The sequence below is a fragment of the Chinchilla lanigera genome, unplaced genomic scaffold (genome assembly GCF_000276665.1).
Source record: "Chinchilla lanigera isolate Chin_1 unplaced genomic scaffold, ChiLan1.0 scaffold00094, whole genome shotgun sequence".
Classification (NCBI taxonomy): Eukaryota; Metazoa; Chordata; class Mammalia; order Rodentia; family Chinchillidae; genus Chinchilla; species Chinchilla lanigera.
In genome coordinates, this window is record NW_004955495.1 from 7,810,496 (window position 1) to 7,824,338 (window position 13,843).

The window sequence follows — 13,843 nt, forward strand, 5'->3', positions numbered from 1 at the left end:
CGGGGGTCTTCGGGCAGGTGTCTCCCACTACCTCGGCGCGTCCCGCGGGGTCTCCCACCCCGAGGTGCACGGGTAGAGGGCGCCTCCCCAGGACCCCGGCCCCCCTGAGGGGTGCAACAGCGTGGCGCAGCCCCCAGCTCTGCGACCCCTGGGGGGCGTCTGGGCGGGAGCCCCCACCCCAGCTGCCAAAGTGCTCCGAAGTTGCAGTCCCGCCCGTTCCCTCCGGGCAGTGCCCACCCGGTGGGCGCCCGCAGGTGCTTCCTCCAGGCTCGGGCAGGGACCCCGCCAGGACTGCCAGCCCAAGGACCGGCCCCTTGGGAGCCCCAGGCCCCCAGGGCAGCGCCTGCAACCAGGCCTGGAGCCCCGGCTCCGCCCCGGTTGCCTGGGCCCGGCCTCCCCACCATCTCCCTGGGGAGGGCGCCTCATTCCTGCCCTTCACTTTCCGCCGTTACCTTGAAGGTATTTATAGGTGGAGAGGACAGCCCCCTTCTCTCTGGGGTCCTCATTTCTGGACCAGGAGCCCTATTGCTCCTTTTCGCCCTCCGACCAGAGCAGTCTTGATGGAGGTTGGGGGAATGGAAGAACCCAGGCTGGGTGTGCATGAGGGATAAGGCTGTGGAGAAGTGAAAGGGTTAATGCTGGGGTCACTTAAGGCTGTGCGTGGGGGTGAAAGGGTTAAAGCTGAAGAACCCTCAGGTCCTGGGGGGTTGTGGTTGCAGTGTGGGCAAAGTGGAGGGGTAATTGATCAGGGCAACCCATGCAAGAAAAGTGAAAGGGCAATGAGGGGGCACTTGAGACAGTGTAAGGGATCAGCGTGGGGAAGTGGCTGGCATTCGAGGAGAGGGAGGCATGGCCAGAGGATGTGCCCGTGCCGGGAAGCCAGAGTGCAGCGGGTGAAAGTAAAGCTGTGTGTGAATGCAGGGAGGACGTGGGGAGAGGTGATAGGGTTAATGGTGGAAGAAAACAAGGTGTCCGAGTGTGCATGAGTAACAGCAGGGTCAACTGAGGCAGTGAACGACCTGGGTAAAGAGAGGCGTTGTCTGTCGGGAGACTGATGAACACTGAGGGCAGAGATCCTTGGGATATAGGTGTGTGCACAGGGCCTCAGCACCATTTACTTAGCTACGTTGGATTGGGAAGTAAACTGAGGCAATGAGTCGCCAGGGTCAGGACTGAGGTTTTGAGAGAGGAAAAACTCAAGACAGCACCAGTGTCCTATCTCCCTAAGCACCTCCTCCTCTCTCTTCCCAGACCACAATGCCTCGATAAGCCAGCCCAGCACCAAGTGGAGCGAATCCGAGTGCATCCATGGAGGGGCCCCTGGCAGGTGGCCTGGCCGCCCCCGATCGTCCACGAGGCCCAGAGAGACTGCCTGGCCCAGCTCCAAGGGAGGACATCGAGGGTGGGGCCGAGGCCGCTGAGGGTGAAGGTAGCATCTTCCGATCTACCCATTACCTACCTATCACGAAGGAAGGTTCCCGAGATATTCTGGATGGCAGAGGTGGCATTTCTGGTAAGAGGGAATATCCAGCGGGTCCCCAAGGCTCAGAGAGCGCCAGATCACCCAACCTAGCAGGAGCTGAGTTTGGAATTCAGATTCTCCTTGAGTCCAGTGCCTTCTCTGCGCCTCTGCTTAGTTTCCCATTTTACAGCTGTGCAAACAGATGCTTTGGGTGCCCAGTGGGTGGCAAGGAGTAGCACTGAAACTCAGGTTGGCCCAGCTCTCTGCTCTGAAATGGACACTTATTAAAACCAGGTGCCCGTCTCCCGTCTCAGCACCCTGAGCTCCTGTTCCCCTTGCATACCCCCCTCCCATCAGTCTATCTCAGCTCCCCTTGCTGTCTTGGTTGTCTTGCTTCTGCACCGTGGGCCAAAACAGCTTGTGCCCTCTAGTGGCAAGGGAGAAAACGGGGAGTCGGGGATTCCTGCTTCCCTTTGTGCCTTGGTTTACCCTACAAAAGGGTATATCTCACATTGTCCCCACCTTAGGATTTGTTAATCATTCATTAAATACTGAGCACCTACTGTGTGCCAGGCTCTGTTCTAGGTGCTGGGAAAACAGCCATAAACCAAAGAGGCAAGAGTTTTTGTCTCTCTAGGGGCTGCTGTTCTAGAAGGGGAGATGGACAACAAAGAACTAAGCAAATGTCATAAGGGCAGATAGTGACAGAGGCTGTGAAAGTACTAAACATAGTGCCAGGATCACTCTTAGGGGACCTAGGAAAGCCTCCCTGAGAGCTTTTGAATGGAGCACGGAATGGATGGTGGGAAGGAACAGCAAGTCCAAAGGTCCTGTGGTAGGGAGGAACCTAGCACATTCAAGACCAGGCAGGAGACTGGTATGACTGGAGAATCTCTCCCTTTATCTCCTTGGCCTGCCTGCAAAGGCTTTGGTTCCCGGGAACTCCTGAGCACCTCATTATCAGTTTCCTGCCTATCAAGTCCTTTGCATGATTAATTTTATATCACTCTTCCAAGAACCATGGTATGCCCTTGTTATTATTATCATACATTAGAGGTGGGAAAACTGAGACCTTAAGGGATGAAATAAGTTGGCCAGGATCACAAAGCCAGGCAGGGATGTGATTTGAAAGCATTAGCCACTGTGCCTCAGTCATCTTGGGGGGTCCTTGACCTGTCCCTGCCCTTCAGCACCTCGTACAATGCTCCAGTACTTAGAGAGCACCTTCATGGGGCCACCTTCCTGCCATCGTGGACCCTACCATCAGGGGCAGGTGAGACAAATATGCGCCAGGTGTAAGGGCCCAGTTACTGAGGTGTGAAGGGAAAGAAGCACCCTGCCCAGCCAGAGGGCATCCAGGAGTCCATCTGAAAGTGAAAGGTGTGGGCTGAGGGACAATGAGCCCACCTCAGGGAACAGAGGATTAGTCCAGTACCTTAGAAATTGCTTCCTCAAGGCCCAGAGAGCAGCACGATCTTGTCTAGTTCACACAGCTGGCCAGGGCAGGATCAGGGCCTGGACTTTACAGGAATCTGCAGAAACAGGCTCTGTAGGTCTGGTTCTGAGGGACTGAGCATTTCTTTTCTACCTGGTAGACACCCCAGGTCTAGAGAGAGGGGAAAAGTAGGTAGTTAAGTGTGACCTCGCCCTCCCTGGGGAGCAACCAGAGATTCACAAATGCACCAGTCTGGCAGCCTGGGGATGCCGGGTGTGGTGGCGCACTCCTGTAATCCTAGCACTTGGGAGGCTGAGGCAAGAGGATTGCTGTGAGTTTGAGTTCAGCTTAGGGTACAGAGTGAATTAAGGCCAGCCTGAACTACATAGCAAGACTCTATCAAAAAAAGAAAAAAAAAGAAAAATTATAGCCTGGAGAGGAGGGGATGTAGCCAACAAAGAGGGTCAGGCCCGCCCTTCATGGTCTCCCTGAGCGAATGGGTGTACAGGGTAGGGGTGGCTGGACTCAGGGTGGGATCATGGCATAGAGGTTGGAGGAAGCCATGGCCTTTGGACACTGTGTCTCCTCCTGTCCTCTTGGCCTGTCCTCTTGGCCTGCCTGATCCCCCAGACTCGGGCACCTGCCCTGAGAGTCTTGTGATGCCTAAAAATAGGAGCAGCCTCTGGGGCTGCTGTTCCACCCCAAAGCCTGGGCCTTCCCTCATCTACACTCAGCCCTTGGAGCCCCGCAAGGACTCCTTGGAGTGGCCATCTCTCCTCTGCCTGGACAAGGATGTATCCACGACCTGCTCTGCCTTCCATTGTGGCTGTTGGCTGGGAGCCTCCTGGATCCCCCACATAGCTGCGGCCCAAAAATGTGTCTGAGATTGGGCATCCCAGGTATGGCAGAGTTGGGGGCAGGGAGGGGGCTTCAGACATTCTGCATAGATCGATGAAGAGTCTGGTGCATGCTTCGCATTGTGCTGGGGACAGGGCACCCGAGGACAAGTTGTTCATCATTTCTGCCCTCGTGGGGCCTCAGGCTGGGGAGGAAACCAGTATGGAGCAAACTGGCCTGAGGCTCTGAGGTCAGCCTCCAGCTTCTACCCTGGGTCATGGAGGAGCCCCAACCTCCCAGGAATCCCACCTCTCTTCCTTCTCTCCATGACTTGCTTCCCTGGATGGAACATTTACTGTGATCTTGTTGGAATCCATCGCTCGCCCTGCAAGAGTGGGCAGGTGGCTGTTCTGATTGTACAGACGAGGAAACCGAGGCTTGGAGTGGGCAAGGCAAGCCCTTCAGAGTCCACAGCTGGGCCTTGAACTTGGGTTTGGCTGGCTCCAAAGTCCCACCTCCAGCGTGTCTCTAACACAGGCTCTCTGCTTGGCCTCCTTCCTCCAAAGTCACTGCCGCTAAAAATAGGAAGCCTCGCTGGAGCTGCTCAGACAAAGAGGCCAGTGTGACCCCCCCACCCCCCGGCTCGTGGAATTCTTAGACAACGGCAATCGCAGAATCATCAAATCTGGGACACCCAGAATCTCAGGACCTTGGGGTTCCAGAATCTCAGAAGCCTCAGAAGCCTCAGAATCCCAGGATCCTCAGACCCCTACTTCTAGGGTGTGCTGGGGCTGGTTATGCAAGAATCAGTCAACCTTGGAAGAAGCTTGCATCTGTGACTTGTGTGTCCTTGAGAGACCCTGTTTTTGGGGTCGTTCTTCCTTGGCTGGTTGAGACCTTACTTTCCCAGCCATCCCACCTTCTAATAGCCCACCCTAACCTCAGCCCTGGCATCCGAGCACAGCCCTGCTCCCCATCCATCCACCCCCATGGTTCTTAAATGAGGGTAACTGACCCCTGCCTCAGGGGATACATCAGTAACATCTGGAGACGTTTTTGGTGGTCTTGACTGTGGGAGAGGGAGGTAGCGGCATCTGGGGGGCGGTGAAGTACCTCAAGGATGCTACTCAGCATCCTACAGTGCCAGGCTGTCCCCCACCCTCACCTTCGCTTTTCAGACCATGGCACCCCCACAGCCCTCATCTCAGGCTCAGCAGTTCTCAGACAACAATCACACATCCCTGATCATCCCCGCTTCCCATTTCCCTTCCTTGATTCCCAATAGTGAGCTCTCAAGTTCCAGGACAAATTGGATGGTGCAAGATTGGAAAAAAGCAATCGCCCCAGCCCTTGCCCTCTTTCTGGACCATCTTCAAATTGAGGCTAATCCAGCAATTGCATCTGTCAGGCCCTGGCCAGGGCACAAGTTCCCCCAGTGTGTTAACCTTGGCCCAGACAATTGGCCTGCTCCCCAGTTGGCATGCTTGCCTGTGTCAGGCAAGCGTGGCGGGCAGAGAGACGCAGGCCAGGATTCCTGTGGTCGCTCCAGGCATTGGCTCAGCAGGCGGATAATGGAGAGTTGGCTCTATCTGTGTTGGGGGATTCCCAGGAAGGGATTCCATCGTAGGATTTGGGCCTAGATGGGGGTCCAGAAGGCAGTGATGAGCCCTGCATAGCTTAGTCTGGGCCGGCTCCTCACCCATCACCTGGCATGTATTTGTGGAACACTTGTGTACCAGGCGCTGGAATGCTAAGTGAAGGAGGCTGACAGAGTCCCGCTCTGGTGGGACTGAGGTGTTTACAGGGGACTGAGACAGTCATTCAGAGAGGGAAACTGACAGTTTTGGGGAGTACTGAGGAAGCAACGAGACAGATGCTGAGAGAGCAAATGACAGGGGATCCCTGGAGTAGGTGGCTTGAGAAGAGCGCTTTGGGGAAGTGCAAAGGGCCCGAGGCTGGAAAGAGTTAGGTGGGCTTGAGGCTTCCCAAGAAGGTCCTGAAGTCTGGGCAGAGGCAGCAAGGGGCCAGGAGAGGCAGAAGAGGTTGGAGTCAACATCCAGCCTCCTAGGGCAGAGATGGTGACTCTTTTAGGGCTTTCAGTGATAAACACCCTGCTGCAGCACCCTCCTAGGGCCTTGTGGTGGCGTTTGGGAATCTGGCTTTTACTGTAAGTGTAGTGAGAAGCCAGCTGAGTTTCTACCAAGGTGTGACTTTAAACCATCACCCTGGTTGCTGGGTTGGGGGAAAGAGAGGAGGGTTGAAGGCAGCAAGCCCCTGGGATCCCCCAGGAGACCTATGGGGACTCCTGCAAAGAAAGCCCTTTCGGGGCTCAGGAATGTAGAGGCCAAAGGCCTCTCAGGGAGAGGGGCTGGAAGCCAGCAGGGCCTTTCTGAGGTGCCCCGCAGGCCTCCAAAAGCTGGGGTGTGGAGCCCCAGGCAGGGGGACCCCAGCCCCTCAGGGTCTCCCCTCTCTGTTGCAGACGGGCAGCCCTATCCTGGCCTCAGCGAAGCCCTCCCCCGTGCCACCTCCGCCACCCATCGGATCAGCAGCTGGTGAGTGCCATGCTGGCCCTGACCTCAGGGAGGGCAGGGGGGCCCAGGCCTGAGAGAAGCCCCTGGGAGATGAGAAGGGGACAGGAGGGAATCAGAGGCCAGGCAGGAGGAGGTGACTCCCAGCAGGCAAGCCCCTGGGTGTGTGCTGGGGGCGGGGGGAGGTCTGGCATGAACACAGATGGTCAACTCTCATTATCTGTGCCAGGAGCAGGGCCAAGAGGCATGAGCCTGCAAGGTGGACCCTTGGAGTCCTGTCTCTCTGCCAGGTCACCCTTAGAATGATGTCACGCCTCTCTGAGCCTCAGTTTCCTTATCTGCAAAACAGAACCATAAGATGCATCTCACAAATTTGTCTTAAGAAACCAAGGTCACTGGGTAAGAGCAGGAATCAAGCACAATGCTAATGTGCTTTTATTAAGCAACATGGCAGGAGCCAGTGTGTAATAATCTCACCAGCTCTTGGAATGAATCATAGTTAACTGCTAGGTGCTGAGCTCTGGACAGGTGTTTGTTCCACTGAGTCTTTGCCACAGCCTTGGAAGGGTGATCTTATTCATTTCACATGTCACGGATGGGTCTGAGAGGCAGCTCTGTGGTCTCTGTTCTATCTGACTGGGGAACCCATTTCTTCTTCTCTTTCATGGGCATGATCAACATCCCCTCATGAAAGCAGGATCTTAAAAATGAAGAGAGAATTGAGCAGTAAAAACTTAAATTGCTCACAGGCAACAGGAGAAGCAAAATGCTTCCCTGAGCTACAAGTTGTGCCCATCTTCACCCTGTGTCTTGCCGGATCAGGGTCCCCATTTAAAGGTTGTGGTTGTGAGCACTAAAAAAAATTTTTTTTTACAGTGCTGAGATCCAACTCAGGACCTCATGCATGCCAGGCAAGAGCTCTAACACAAAGCTACATCCCCATCCCTTGCAAGTATTTAAACAACCACCTGCTGTGTGTGATGTTTCCATTGGTGACAGCTATGAGAAAACTCCTTAACCATGTGTCGCTCTTGGCCTGTCGTCCCAGCTACCCAGGAGGCTGAGGCAGGAGGATCACAAGTTCAAGCCCAGCTTGGACAACTTAATGACTGAGCAAGGCCCTGTTTCAAAATGAAAAAATTTAAAAAGGGTTTTGGATGTACATCACTGGTAGAATGCTTGCCTAGCATGTGCAAGGCCCTGGATTCAATCCCTTCTAGTGAAGAAAAACAAAAACAAAAGATCTTCTTAGACATTGTATAAGGATTAGGAGGTTCCTGGCTCTGAAATTCATCCCCTTTTGAAGACTGGAAAACTGAGGCCCAGGGAAGTTGCCTTGTTTCCCCTACCCACTTTCCACTTGAGAAGGTCATCGGGGCCAGCGGGTGAGCACCAACCATCAACTCTCTCTGACTCTGCCTTTCAAGGGGGAGATGTAGGGAGCAGGTGTATCTTTTGAATTGTTCTGCTGCAAAGTTAACTTTCACCAAATTTGGGTGAGAGGTATAATTAATTAAAACCGGGGTTTGGGAGTACTAAGACAGTAACATCCTAGAACACAGGTCAGAGGTATGAGTCCTCCTGGAGGAGAGCTGAAGGGTGACATTGCTACTCGACTTGGGGATGTGCCTTAGAGGCTGGCCCATGCCCCCGTGGCCTGCACATTTCCCCATGATGCAATGGGTCGGGGCTGTGTGGACATCCTAGACTGCAACCTGGCTTTTGACCCAGTAGTTCTAGAGAGCTAGGTGTGGTAGTGCACACCCATAATCCCTGCACACAGGAGCCTGGGGCAGGAGGACTGCTGTGAGCTTGAGGCCAGCTGGACTACATTGCAAGACCCTGTTTCAAAAAAAAAACCAAACAAAAACAAAAATAATAATTCTAGAAGGGCCCATCCTCCCTACCTCTCTCCCCTTACCCCCTATACACCTAGCCTCTCCAAAGTCACCCCTGGGCTGGGTCTCTGGGGCCTGCCTCAGATGGCTGGGGAGGGCTGCCCATCATCTCTACCCTAGGAAGGAAAACTGAGGCCCACATCTAACCTGTCCCCATTTGGCGCTTCCTTACAGCTGCTGGGATGGAGGCAGCCTGGACTTCCGGCCGGGCTCCCCACCATCCCATTTACTGGGTCCTTTCCCTGGACCCCCTGATGGCCAGGGGCCATGGGATCACCCGCTGGTCCAGGAGGCTGGGGAGGGCATCCCATCCGAGCGGAGGTTTGAGGACTCAGTCATTGTGAGAACCATGAAACCCCATGCTGAGCTGGATAGCTCTAGGAGGTTCTTGTACCACCAGGGTGAACTGAAGCTCTTAGAGAAGGCCTCCCAGGGCCACCCCAGGTTTGACTGGCTCCAAGACATGGAGGAGCAAGGACCTCTGCGGAATGCAGGGCTGCACCTGGACCTGCCTCCACAGCCACCTCCCCTAGCTTCCTTCAGGAGGGTGATCGTGCCAGTGGAAGATACCCCCAAGACCTTGGACATGGAGGTGGTGGGTACCAGAGAAGACCTCAAAGGGTTGGCCCAGCCCTCTGAGTGGGGCCTGCCCACGGCAGCCTCGGAAGTGGCCACACAGACATGGACGGTGAACTCAGAGGCATCCGTGGAGCGGCTCCAGCCTGTGCTGCCTCCCATCCCGACAGGGCCCTACCTGTGCGAGCTGCTGGAGGAGGTAGCTGATGGTATGGCCAGCCCAGAGGAAGAGGACGAGGAGGAGCCGGCCGTGTTCCCCTGCATTGAGTGCAGCATCTACTTCAAGCACAAGGAACACCTCCTGGAACACATGAGCCAGCACCGCCGAGCCCCTGGCCAGGAGCCCCCCGCAGACTTGGCCCCGCTGGCCTGTGGCGAGTGCGGCTGGGCCTTCGCCGATTCCACTGCCCTAGAGCAGCACCGGCAGCTACACCAGGCCTCCCGGGAGAAGATCATTGAGGAGATCCAGAAGCTGAAGCAGTTTCCAGGTGATGAGGGCCGCGAGGCCCGGCTGCAGTGCCCCAGGTGCATCTTTGGCACCAACTCCTCCCGGGCCTTTGTGCAGCATGCTAAGCTGCATGCACGTGAGCCACCTGGCCAGCCTGCTAAGGAGACTTTCGGGAGCAGCAACAGGGCCGGAAGCCCAGGGCCTGATGCCAGCACGCTTGTCTATCCACCCTACGGAGGCGCCCCGGGCCTCAGTGCCTGTGTCTTCTGTGGCTTTCCCGCACCAAGCGAGAGCCTGCTCAGGGAGCACGTGAGGCTTGTGCATACCCGTCCCCACTGGGAGGAGGATGGCGAGGCCTTTGAGGACGACCCTACGAGCCAGCCAGGCACTAGCCAGGATGCATACACCCGCTTCCCTGACGCCGCTGCTGTGGATTACTTTGGCAAAGCTGAGCCACTCTTGGTCCCCACATGGCGAGAGAACCCTGCTGGATACAACTCGGGCCTGGCCTTCAGCCCAGACTGCCAGCAGCTGGGCATGAGGGATTTCCCACTGTCAAAGCCACTCCCGCGCCACTCCAGCCAGAGGCCTATCGGAAGGTTGGCCTTTCCCTCCCCACTGGCATCTACCCCTTATCCCATACAGCTCAGTAGAAACAGAAGCACTGTTCACCCACAGGGGCTGGTGGGCCAGAGGCATCCTTGGAGCGAGGAGGAGGAAGAAGACGAGGACGTAGTGTTGACTTCTGAAATGGATTTTTCCTCTGAGAATGGGGTCTTCCCACCCCCAGCTCCCCCCAGCCTCATCCCCCAGCCAGCCCTAGAGCTGAAGCGCACTTTCCAAGTTGCCCTGCAGGCAGCAGAGGCCTCAAGGGCACAGCAGCAGCAGCTCCGAGGGATGGTGCCCATCGTGCTGCTGGCAAAACTCCAGCCACAGGTCATGGCTGCAGCAGCCAGGGCACCCCCAAGGCTGCAGCCCGAGGAGTTGGCGTTAGGGGTCACCCACCCCCTGGATTTTCTGCTCCTGGATACTCCACTGGGTGGCCCACTGGGGCTGGACACACTCCTGGAGGGAGATCCAAGCATGGTCCTCAAGAATGAAGAGCGGAAATGCCCCTACTGCCCTGACCGCTTCCACAATGGCATCGGCTTGGCCAACCATGTCCGGGGCCACCTGAACCGCGTGGGCGTCAGTTACAACGTGCGGCATTTTATCTCCGCAGAGGAGGTGAAGGCCATCGAACGCAGGTTTTCCTTCCAGAAGAAGAAGAAGAAAGGTAGGGCAGTTTTGCTCCAACACCCACCTCCTTCTGAGGCCTGGCAGCTGAGTTCTAAACCCCACTACCCTTACTTTAAATCCCCTAGCACTATGCAGAATGAAACTGAGGATGCCCTCCTGAGAGACCTAGGAGTCACAGCAAAGGTATCCACCAAAGATCAGTGGATATAGGGGGATGCTCCAATGCCCTGGCCATGCTGGCAGCTGGAGGAAGGGGTCTGGGCAGAGGAATCAGGCCCAGGCAGAGTTCCATGTAATTCCTTAAGCAAGGTCCCTTCTGTTCTTGGCACTGGGGGACCCATCAGTAAATGAAACAGCAGTTCTTGCTATCCTCAAATCCATGGCCCAGGCCAGGAGCAATGAGATTGTTAGTGGGCTTCAGGACTTGGGGTGCCTGTAGGTTATGCGGGTTCCAGGGCCACAAGGCTCTGACTCTAGAGGTTGCTTTCCAGTGGGAGCTGGTAGCTCTGGGTGGTTCTTTTTTTTAGTGGGGGGTTCTTTTTTTTCCGGTATGGGAATCGAACTCACGACCTCGCGCTTGCCAGGCAGGCGCTGTGCCGCTAAGCTAAATCCCCAGCCCCTCTGGGTGGTTCTGATGTCGGTAGTCATGGCGTCCACTTAGGGAGATATTGGGATGGGAATTTGCATGTGAGTGTTGTGTGTATATGGTAGGAGGAAAGCAAGGAGTAGACCGCCAGAAAAGCAGGTAGTTAGACATCACAGTGGGGGCTGGGGGAGCCAGGAGGCTGGGAAAGCTGAGAGGAAATCCTTGACTCCACCTGGGTATTCAGGGAAGGCTCACAGGAGAGTATCACGTCCTCTGTGTATTTCTTCAAGCAACACGTATTTAATTCACAGCACTGAGGCAATGGTGAGCCAAAATAGACAAGAGGAGGTTATCTACTGAGCATGCACCCAGATGATTCCAAATTCCACAACTCGGAGGGAGGACCCGGGAGGTCAGGCTTCCTGGTATGGAAGGTGGGTGCATGGAGGTGAGGCAGGCAGGAGCATCTCAGAAGCAGAAGGAAAGACAAGCTGTCCAGGGTGACTGGCAGAGGATAAGGGGTTGGGGCTGCAGAGCGATCGCACCCCCACCCCATCCCACCCCCACATAGCCCATGTCCTCTCTCTGCAGTGGCCAACTTCGACCCGGGCACCTTCAGTCTGATGCGATGTGACTTCTGCGGGGCAGGATTTGACACAAGGGCCGGCCTTTCCAGCCACGCCCGCGCCCACCTGCGAGACTTTGGCATCACCAACTGGGAACTCACCGTCTCACCCATCAACATCTTACAGGAGCTGCTGGCCACTTCGGCAGCTGAGTTACCCCCCAGCCCTCTGGGGCGTGAGCCTGGTGGGCCAGCTGGCAGCTTCCTGACTTCCCGCCGGCCACGCTTACCTCTCACTGTTCCCTTTCCACCCACCTGGGCTGAGGACCCTGGGCCGGCCTACGGGGATGGTAAGGCGAGGAGGGGGCAGGTGGAGTGGAGTTCAGAGGGATGGAGGGAGGAATGGAGGCAGAGGGTGGACCCTCTACATTTCTGGAAGCATTTCTGATCACTTTACAAAGTATTGACAAACCTGCCTCATCACTATCCTGCTACTTAGAAGTCATTTCTGTTGCATGCAGGGGCTGGGCCAGGGCCCCTTTCTAGATCCAGTTTCTCCCTGCAAATGCTATTGAGCTCTTACTAGGATCCAGCATTGTTACTTTATAGCGACAAATTCATGGAGATTCTCACAGTGATCCTAATAAGGTGGGTGATATCATCATCCCCATTTTATGGAAGAAAAACTGAGGCACAGAGAATTTAATTAATATGCCCAAGGTTACACAGCCAGAAAGGCTCCTGCTTCCTTTTTTATTTTTTCTTTTTTTTTGAGAGAGGGTTTCACTATGAAGTTCAGGCTGGTCTTTAACTCATTATGTAGCCCAGACTGGCCTCAAACTTGTAGTGACCCTCCTGCCTCAGTCTCCCAAGTGCTAGGATAATGGGAGCACCAGCATGCTTGGACAGATTCCTTATTCGTTTCTTTTCTTTTTCCTTTTGGCGAGATTCCTTATTCTTAAATCTTCTACTTTGAGCAGCCCTGCACAGTAGAATTTTGTGAGATGAGGAAAATGTTCTTTAGCTACCTGTGCTGTCCTACAAGGTCACCACTGGTCATGTGTAGCTATCACACACTTGAAAAGTGCCTAGTACTGAGCCTCTGGCCATCCTATGGATGGTGCAGACCTAGAGACCAGGTTGTAGCTTTTCAACCAGTGTCTGCTTTGTCTGGCAGCACTGATAAACTCTTCCCATATTTGAGTACTTGCTGTGCTAAGCTTTCAACCTGTATCAGCTCAAGTTTGCCTGCAATCATTTGTGGCATCCGTGGTGCCGAGAGTTGATTTGTTGTTGTTGTTGCTGCTGCTGCTGTTTTGGGGAGTTTGTTTTGTTTTTGTGGTGCTGGATTGAATCCAAGGTCTTGCATGTGTTAGGCAAGCTTTATACCCTTCAGCTACATACTTCCCTGACCCTAAGATTGTTGGTTACCCATTTTATGGACAAGAAAACTGTGTATCATCTGCTTTGCCCTAGTCCCACAGGCAGAACTAGACTCCTGAGCACATCATTTGCTGGTTGTCCTTAGAAGTCTCCTCCCCTCTCCTCCAGTGGGCCGGAGGGGACGGGCTCCAGATTGGGGGAAGGCCAATGGCCACATCGTAGCCCCACCCAGCTGTCAAGGAACAGCTGAGTACAATCCGTTAGGAGTTGGAGAGGGAGAAGCAGGCAGTGCTTGAAATGTAGGTGCTGGTGGGCCGGGGGAGTTCCCTGGGACTGCAGGACAACACCTAAGACAGCTGGATACCAAGACGATGTTGGGGGAATATTCGTGGTGAGAATCAGGTGACTTCCAAGACTGTCGGAAAAGGAGACTTCCAGGAAAGAGAATGGGGCAGGGTCTCAGGGCAGGTCCTAGCTCCGCTCGTCGAAAGGCTGAATGCTAATCTTGAGGTTCCGGCGTGTAGCTTGGAGGATTCCCATCTTAGACGTAGGGCTGGAGAGGCACTTTGAGGCTGCTCGGCGCGTAGCCTGCCTACAAGGGTGAGCAGGGGCTCGAAGGCAACTCAGTGTCTGCAGCCGTCATTTCTGGAGGGCTTACAAGAGCTGTTGGCTCTTGGCGCTCGGCGCTCGACAGGCCAACCTGGGCGCGCCCCGAGAGGCGGGGCGGAGCGGGGCGGAGCGAGTTTGGTGGCGGCGTTCGGTGCTCGACTGCTCTCGCCTGGGGCGGCCGCCCCGCGTGCGCCGGAGCCAAGATGGCCGCCTCCACCGCCCAGTGCCGAGTGACAAAAGCGGAGAGCAAGGCGGCGGCGGGGCCGCGCGCGGGGGG

The 13,843-nt window shown here is 55.5% G+C and overlaps 1 protein-coding gene and 1 long non-coding RNA gene across 2 annotated transcripts in view; one reads left to right on the forward strand and one right to left on the reverse strand.

Annotated features, from left to right (window-relative positions):
- The window catches only part of Wiz (widely interspaced zinc finger motifs), a gene marked incomplete in the record, with an annotated part of 24,764 nt that overhangs the window by 351 nt on the left and 10,570 nt on the right, over positions 1-13,843 (forward strand). The window contains 4 exon segments of the mRNA XM_013505122.1: positions 1,252-1,513; positions 6,214-6,286; positions 8,335-10,460; positions 11,601-11,924. Coding sequence (XP_013360576.1) covers positions 1,309-1,513; positions 6,214-6,286; positions 8,335-10,460; positions 11,601-11,924 — 2,728 coding nt within the window.
- On the reverse strand, positions 6,663-7,370 carry LOC106146782. The gene is made up of 2 exons (XR_001231347.1): positions 7,231-7,370; positions 6,663-6,962 (listed from the first exon to the last, which is right to left on the reverse strand). It is a non-coding gene; the product is annotated as an uncharacterized LOC106146782 (long non-coding RNA).